At 39.5% G+C, this 9064-nt stretch overlaps 1 protein-coding gene across 1 annotated transcript; it reads left to right on the forward strand.

Moving 5' to 3' along the window:
• The first annotated feature begins 1130 nt into the window (after positions 1–1130).
• On the forward strand, positions 1131–9058 carry SRA1 (steroid receptor RNA activator 1). The gene is made up of 5 exons (XM_026672588.2): positions 1131–1238; positions 1312–1485; positions 1969–2141; positions 6645–6753; positions 8367–9058. The coding sequence occupies exons 1-5, from the start codon at positions 1214–1216 to the stop codon at positions 8513–8515; spliced, it is 630 nt and encodes a 209-aa protein (XP_026528373.2). The 5' UTR covers positions 1131–1213; the 3' UTR covers positions 8516–9058.
• The last annotated feature ends 6 nt before the right edge of the window (positions 9059–9064 follow it).

A 9064-nucleotide genomic window follows, 5' to 3' on the forward strand; every position in this document is an offset into this window, starting at 1 on the left:
ACTACCTACATGACTATGTTAAATAAACTTCAGTGATTGGATAATGCTCTTCCAGGAGGGGAGGGGTGTTGAATATGGTAATAGGGAGTGAAGCTGAATGACAGGACTTCTCAGGTTTAGTTCCAAGGCGGGAAAATAAGATTTAAAATGATTGGGTGAATTTCCCAGCGGGAAATTCAAGGAACCTCAGTGGCTGAGCTGTCAGACAGCTCTCTATAAAGAAGAGAGCTGTAGGGCAGCCAGACCACCTTCGTTGTACTGGTCTACTCAATAAAGAGCTGTTGTTACTATTGACACGTCTTGCCTCTTCACTCACCCCAATCTAACATTGTTCTTACGTTCTGTGGTTGTACTGAGATTTCTATCTTATGCTGGTCAAAGATAATAAAAAATTGACTGGCAAAGGAGAGCAGTCTGTACAGGTGAATGGGACAAAGACTCCCCAAAGATGAGAGGAATTATGGAATGTTCTATTAAAGGTTACAGTATCTCTGTGTTAAACTATGTAGTAAAATATGTTTCTTTAAACAAGGTATATAGATGAATGAAGGGGTGTCTGCAGGGTGTGTTAAAAAATAATTGTGACATAACTAAAAAAACAGGTGTAACTTCGACCCCACTGTTGTGGCATCTTGATTTTTTGGACCCTGCCCTGCAAACACTCCCCGCACCCCCAGGAAAGCAGCTGATAGATTTGTCGCGAAGTCTCATGTAACATTTTTCCAGGCCCACGCTTACGAGCTAAATTCTCTGTTTTGTATTTTATTCCTATTTATTTGTAAAATTTATTGGTCACCCATCTTACCACAGATAACACCGGGCGGCTTACAATGTAACAAATTCTTATTTGTTTTGCCCCCGATAGCAACTTTTGCATATTTTTTTTTATGAAAAACGGAACGAAATGGATGAAAAAAAAAATTTCTCGCTCCGTCTTTTCCTCCAAAAGGGTCTTCGCCCCTCAGAAGACCGCCTGCGACCTTCCTACGCGCCAAGGCCACCCTCGCCGCAACGCCCCATTCCGGATGTATCAACCGTCACGGAGCGTCAGCGTCCTCGGAGTCGACGGCAGGGCCCCGCCCCCTCCCCCCCCCCCCACACAAACTCCGCCCGGAGACTGACAGGAGGCCGCCACGTCACCGCGGACGACGGGAAATGGCCTGTGGGAGAGCCGCTCGCTATTCAGGCAAGCGCGCCTGTCGGAAGTGCGGTGATGGCGGAGCTCTATGTCAAGCCCGGTAAGCTGCGTGGCGGAGAAAAGGTGTTGCTTGTTGCGCGAGGCTGGCGTCTGACCGTCTGTTTCTTTTGCAGGGAACCAGCAGCGCGGCTGGAATGACCCCCCGCAATTCTCCTACGGGCTGCAGCAGCGTCCGGCTCTTTCCAGCGGCTTGACCCAGCGGGGTCCCTTCCGGAGAAGAGTGGCGGCGGCAAGTGAAGGAAAGGAGCCCGAAACGGTGCCGCACGCCCCCATAGTCTCTAGGCCAGGTTGGGGACGGTTTGAAAGTCTGTAAAAATACTGTGCTATAATTGTATTGCATTTTATTTTTAAGCGTATGCATCGCCTTTTTTTTTTTTTTTTTGCTTGGAGAGAGATGGTTACTTTCCCCATTCTCTTTATTTTGTTCTGATTCTTGGTTTCGGTCTGCCGGATCATGCTTGGAAATTTAAGTCTTGGCGACTTCGTGAACATATGTAGCTTTTTGGGCAGCAGAACAGACTTCCCAGTGCCTCTTCCTAGATTATTTTCTTATTTTCTAATTTAATCTACAGCCCTGTTTTTATTTATGTGCAGTTCCCAAGAATGGCCAAAATTGGGGTAATTGTATCTGATTCTAATATTTTCAAAGCAGCTATGCTTAATTTATCTACCAGATTTTTAATTTAAGGCCCATTTTTTTCTCCATGCACTAAAGTGGATTAACAGTGTACACATCTTTCTCTTAACACAATCTGTGTCTACTCTTTCAGTTGGATTGCTTGTCCCACAGTCTGTGAATCTGCCTCCTCCTGGACCACCAACCTCTTTTCAGAGAGCAGATGTTACAACACCATCTGTTGTAGAGACTGACAAGGAATATGAGATAGATGATGTGCTTTCTTCCTTGCATGAGACTCTGAACAACTGTAGGAAATTTGTGCAGGTGAGAGAGCTACCAGCTTTTCCAGGATTTTATTGTAGAATGAAGTTGTTTGTGTCTCATCATCATATCCTTCTTACTGTAACACTAAGTCGTCTCTGTAACTGTTTTTAAGGCAGATGTCCTCATGCTATCTCCATTTCATTCCCTGCTAACCTAAAGTTGTCTGTAGTTGTTTTCCTATTAAAATAATGTTTTCCCTCTTTTTGTAACCCAGTTTACAATATTGATGATGCTGTGAGCTTCATCTTTGAAAGGGATTATTGTAATTAAGGCAAAACCAAAGTTCATTTATATAACCTTAGAGGAGGGTTATATTGGAATATCAGTCTTCCAGAAAATTAGTATTTGCAGCTCAATAGAGAGCCTTTTCTATCTATTGTCTATGGAGATTCTCGGTCATCCAGGTAATGGTTATCTCAAAGATAACTATTTTTCAAGAGTTTCAGAGGCAACTGGACTTTCTGGGTTGTTTTTTTTTGAAGATGTTTTGCTTTTCATCCAAGAAGCTTCTTTAGTTCTGACTGGATGGTGAGGAATGGAAGGATTTATAGTCCTTGCAGACAGCTGGACATTTGCATTCTTTTAACAGGTTGTTAAGGTCGCCTGGAGGTTATCTGTGTAATCAGGGTCACCTGAATGATGCAAATTGGTGTGGAGCCTTCTTGGAATTGTTGAAAGGATTGTATTGTAGATTGGAGATAGATGATGTTGTATCCCTCCCCCTCTGTTGAGAGAGGGCTTTTTCAGTTTTCACATAGATGGCCTCTTTAACCCCTCTTTCAAATCAGCAATCTTCTCTGTCCAAAATATGGACTTCGTTGTCTTCAAAAGAGTGGCCTGTGTCTTTTAAATGCAGATGGACTGCTGAATCTAGTCCTGATGTGTTTGTTCTCCTATGTTGTGCCATGTGTTTATGAAGTGGTTGTTTCGTTTCCCCAATGTACAGATCTGCACGTGGCTCACTGTATTGTACTGCATATACCATGTTGCTCAGTTTCTGTCTTGAGTGTTTTATCCTTAGGGTGGACAAGCTTCTGCCTTAGTGTATTCTTGGCTTTGAAGTGTGCACGTATATTATGTTGGCTGAAGATCGTCCTGAGCTTTTCCAATATGCCTGCAATGTACAGAATGACTATGTTGCTTCATTTATTGTTCTCATCATAGTCTGTTACAGAGGAGCTCCCGTAGAGTCTTTTTTGAGATTAAATGAAGGCCCACTTGGATAGCCACATGTTCTGAGGGCTTCCTTAATGTGTTTACAGTCTTTTTCTTTCCCTCTTTGCTGGTAGGCAGGCCTTCAGCTCAGTGATGTAAAGTTCTGATGACCCCCATTTGAGTGGTGGGAATCAAAATGTAAATATTGATCTGTGTGAGTGGGTTTTCTGTAGACTTCAACGTTAAGGCTTCTGTCTTCCTTGATGTGTACTGCACAGTCCAGGAAGGCTAGACTATTTTCCTTAACATCTTCCCGTGGATTTATTTGTCCACAGAGTTGATGTTTGGTGAATGCTTCCAATTCCTGTGTTTTGATCTTGACCCAAGTATCGTCCACGTACCTATACCAGTGAGTGGGTGGAATTCCTGTGAAGGAGTCTCGGGCTTTGGTTTCTACCTCTTCCATGTAGAGATTGGCTACAATGGGAGACACTGGTGAACCCATGGTGCAGCCATGTCTTTGTCTGTAGAGGCCTTCATTGTATTTAAAATAGATAGAGGTCAAGCAGAGGTCCAGCATGGCACATATGTGTTCTGAGGTTGGTTCTGTCACTTAAGGTGCTGTCTTGTAATAGTTGTTTTTTCACTACCATGACAGCTTTGGTAGTTGGGATGCAGAGAAGTCCATTCCCCACCATCCTGTCAGAGCTGAAGAAGCTTCTTGAATGAGAAGCGAAATGTCTTCAAAACCCCCCCAGAAAGTCCAGTTTTCTATATATTGTTACATAAAAAGTATTTTTTTAAAAAGTTCCACAACATATTTACAAAATTTTAAAGAAACCCACATCTCCTCAAAATTTGTGACAGCTGGCTTAAAATGTGGCACGCAACATGAATTTTTAAAAAGATCTTTACAATGTTTTAATTCAATTGTTGTCATAAAGTCTCTATAGATAAGCTTTAGGCACTGGTTGTACATCAGGAAGGTGCAGTGGAATTAGCTGAGAGGGTAACAATGTATGTAAGCAAATGATTGGATGACATTGAATGCTTTGCTTTTCTCACATCTTAAAAAAGAAAGGAGAATGGCCTCCTGCTGTGGCTAGAATTTTTTTTTTTGTAAGTTTTATTTGAGTTTTCACAAAGAGAAAAAAAATACAAATAAAACATCTTTTTTGAAAGCAGCATAATCCCGGGTTACATTTCTTCGTACAGACACAAATTCAGGTTCATGCTCATTTTTATATTCTATTCCATATCTTATTACTATTTTACATTTTCTGCATAGCTTCTCCCCTCTTTTAATTTTCTCAATTTTATTTTAATTATCTCATCTCAATTCAAATCATTGTATTTATATTTTTGTCTGTCCTGTTTCAATTATCTATTATCTTTTCTCATTAAACAAAATTTCTCCTGTAGTTACTGATTGGAGTATGACGCCTTTATATCTTTTCCCTAAAGTTGTAACATTCAATATAATACATAACTTCCATTCGGATTCTGCTTGGTACATTCTTAAAATACACACTGTATTCTTAAAAAAAGAAAAAAAAATATAAATGTATATAATTAAAACAACATTCCATTCCAATTCAATTCTATCATTAATATTAATATTCATTAAAGTCTTAACATCTTTAACATTACTTTTCAATTAAATATCATACTTCTATGGGAACAATTATAAGCTTTCCATAGTTAATTCCCCCCCTCTTCACTTTATCAAACATTAACTAATTAAAATGTTCCCGTTCCTTCCTAATTCAATTTTCTCATTTATTTTATTTCACTTATTTTATTCACAAACATTTCACTAAATTACACTAACTATTTTATCCCTCATTTTAATCATACATTGTTTCCAATTTTCTAAAGTTATTTCTATTACTAATATAACAATACAATCTTATGTACCTTTACAGAATCCCTTTTTCAGTTAGATTTTCACCCGTTATCTCTAAATAGGTCCTGTTTCTCTATATCTTGCTCCGGTCCTTTGTAACTTCTTTTCCTTTCCTTCTTCCGTCTCTTCTTCTCTCTCCCCTTTTTACCCCCTTGTCTCTCTACCTCTATTTCTCTCTTCTGTATTCCCCTTTTCTGTTGCTTTCCAGTATTATACTTATTTTTTGAATTATTTTTCTTTTCTTTGGTTGTTTTTTTAAGTCTTAAATTCTCCATTCTCTTTCCTCCCTTTCCTTTTTCTTCCCCACATAAAATTACTTGTTCGTTAAAGATGGCTTCTTCTTTGTCCCAGTCTTCTTGTTTTGCAGACGTTTCTTGTTGTTTCTCATAGTTCCAAATCTCCATTTCTAAGAATTGAAAGACAAAGCCAAAAGAACCCTTCCCTTCTTGTGCATCTTCTTTGTACTTTTTAAGTTCCATTTTCAATTCATCCAGAAGTGGTGCCATTGTATAAATTTTTAAACCACCCAATTGATTTTAGTCATTCAAATATAATAACCAAAAATCCAAAGATCACCAAATAATCCAAATACACGCAAGCTGTTTCTTTTTTGCTTTTTTTTCATTTTCTCTTCCTGGGGTTACTATTTAGTTGCAAAGTTTCAGTTAAAATGTATCTTTTAGAAGTCTTGTTGAAGTTTTACTTTAGATTCTTTTTAATTCCAGGCAGTCTCCTCCCTCTTCCAGATCCTGCCCTTATTCTTTTTCTCTCCCTTCCTGCTTATGAAAAAGGAAAGTTTTTAATGTCCAGAAATCTTTATTATCCCTTTGACATTTTGTTTTATTTTCAGCTTAATTGCCTATTGATGTCAAAGCGGATTTTTCCGATTTCTTATTTAAGTCTCTTAGTTGTCAGTATAGGGAAGGAGAGAGAAGAAAAAAAAAAGACAAACCTTTCCCTTTTCCCTTTCCTTTGCTGCTTCTGACTCTTCTTTGGGAGCGATGTTATTTTTTGTAAGTTTAAATTCCAGGGTACCTTGGTTGTTGCTTTTACAATTTAACCCGGTCAGCCAAAACTTTCACTTCTTATCTTCCTCCTGCATATTCTTTTCCGGTCGAGTTCTTCTTTGTGGTGGCCATTTCTGACCACCGCTGCAACCGCCTTGGGGAAAGGGAGTAATAGCCAGCTGAGGAGGAGAGATGCGGCTCTCCTCGACCCTGCTGGCGGTCTCCCCTCTCTTCACCACCTCTACGGGGTGGCTTAGCCCCGAAACCAGCCAGCTCGGGGCGCTCCAGCGGCGAGCCCAGACAGAAACCGTGCATAATCGTGGATTTCTGTCTGTCGCCAAAGCCCTTCAAACCGGAACAGTCCTGTGGCTAGAATTTTTAAATATGATCCCCCAAAAGAGATATCTGTTAATAAGAATTTGCTTCTATTTTCAGAAACAGGTTTGTGATGATATCCATAAACGCTTGGTAATTCTGCAGGAAATGTGGACACAAGGCAAATTATCTTCCCCTGTAAGAAAAAGGATGGGAATTCTAACAGAAGGTAAGGAATATACCTATGGCCTGCTATACCACAGTAGTTGTTTCTTTTTGTAATCTTCAGCATCAGCTGTGTATTATGCTAGAGGTAGCAGAAATACTGCTTTGATAGAACTGGCAAAATTCCATCTGAGGGAACGCTGTACATATTTAAACTAAGGCAGTTTTCTTAGTAGTGTATGATGTTGCTAGAGAATAGTTGACGAGGACCATTTTTCCTGTATTTTTAGCTATTGATTATTGTGGAGGCAGAACTTATGTTATTACTTTGCCTTAGGTTCCTAATGAACCCTTTGGGTTTTAGAGAGAATTTGGAATTGTCCCTCAAGCTCTTTGACAACTTTTCAGTTTGTAATCGAAGGGCAACAGTAGCATTGGCTCAGACTGTACGACTATGGCTTCAGAATGCCACTGGAGGAAGTGAATATAAGTGAAGTTGAATAAGAGCTTTTAGTAAGCTTTCTGTGGCCAACAGACCAGGAAATGTCACTGGTTTTTTCTACTCTTATTCGGTCTCCTCAATTACTGTTAAGAGACCCTGTTTTAGTTGACCCAAACCTTTTGGGGGAAGAGAGTGGCCAGGAAACACCTGCATGGCAGATATAAGAACTTAGGTCTGCCCTGAGCAGTGAAATTGATCTTATCTAGTTATTTGGGAAGAGTTTGAGTCAATTGATCTTAAGGAAGTGGTCAGAATCCTTATGGTTCAGTTTATGAATTTTAGATCCATATCTCTCCTGCCTAGTTAAGGCCTAATGGAAGACAACACAGAGTTTGGCAATAGTGAGGAGTTAGATCCACTTGCACTTAAGGAGGCAATGATCTATCTGCTTCTCAAATAACCATTGCTGGACCCAATGATACTAGATAATTTTAATGTCTCCAGTCTTCCCTTTAAGAGGAAGGTTTTTGAGTTGGTGGTCAGATTAAAACTTCAGAGGGTCCCAAAGGGAAGGATTACTGCTTTTGTACAAAATCCTCTTGTGTGCAAAGTATACCTGTTCTTAGACTGAGAGGTCCTATTCATGGGGCCATGCATGCTTTGGCCATCTTCTGCCATGACCTTGCAAACCACTTAAAAGCTGCAAAATGCTGCAAAATGCAGTGGTGCAGATAGTTCTGTGTGGTACACATATTACACATTTCCTGAGCTGCATGGGCTTCCAGCAGCTTCTGGGAGAAATTCAAGCTGTTGGTTATCACCTATAAAGCTGTTAGGCTACATTACTTGAAGGACTGCTTGTCTCCAATCATTTTTGCACATCCCACAATATCTGACAAGGCAAGTGTATTCCGTGTCCCTATTGTCAAACAGTGTCATCTGATGGGATCCAGGAAATGCCCCTTTTCTGGCATGGCACCTGTCCTCTGGTACAACGTATCCTCTGAGATTGGGACGGAGTGATGGCCATTCAAAAGATGCTGAAGACCTGATTCTTCTGTAATGCAGTGAACCAAGCTGTTGTATCAGCCAATAATTGGTGATACGATTATGCACCTTTAAGAAATTCCAAGTGTGATGTGTTGTTTTAAAATTGTTTTGGAATATTTATGGTTATATTTTATAGATTGAAAGCAACTGTATAAGATTTGGGATGCTTTCCTACTTTTTTCCAGAACTCAAGAGTCAGCATTGGGATGAAGCTGATGAGATTCATCGCTCCCTAATGGTGGACCATGTTGCTGAAGTAAGCCAGTGGATGGTTGGAGTCAAAAGGCTTATTGCTGAAACAAAGAACTTGCCTGGAGGAGATCCATTGCAGTAGAGCATGAGCAATGCTGAATGTTTATAAGATTTGCTCAGGAACTGGCCAATATGAAAGTGGACCCTGTCTGAAAGGCAACCTGGGCCAGGGAGATTTGACTTCCTAATTTTATTTCCTTAACAGTTGTATAATCAAAGTTGCATTTTCCAAGTTGATCACATCATGATCAATGAACACTTTTTTGATTGAATTAAAAAAAACACCACTTTTTAAAGAAGTGCAACTTTTTGAAGATGACAGATTAAAAATAGCAATTTTGCAAATACTACTTTTAAATTGTATAATGAGTCTTAAGTGCCATACTGGTGTTAAATCGATTCTAAACAGTTTGTTCATATAGCTATTGTAAAGTCTTCCTGTTTATTTTTCTTTTCTTGATAAGTGTGTTGTTCCATGTTTGCCTGCAAAATACACTCCACCTTCTGTTCTCTAAAGTGTACCTCTTGAAAACAAAACAACCTGTTTTCTGTTCTTGAACAGGGCTCAGTACTAAAGATTACTAAGATTAGAAACAGATATTAAGAAATAAATGTTAGAAAATCCTTTTAT

This window comes from Notechis scutatus, chromosome 3 (assembly GCF_049901735.1).
Source record: "Notechis scutatus isolate UNSWTSFEM ecotype Mainland chromosome 3, rNotScu1.2, whole genome shotgun sequence".
Lineage (NCBI taxonomy): Eukaryota > Metazoa > Chordata > Lepidosauria > Squamata > Elapidae > Notechis > Notechis scutatus.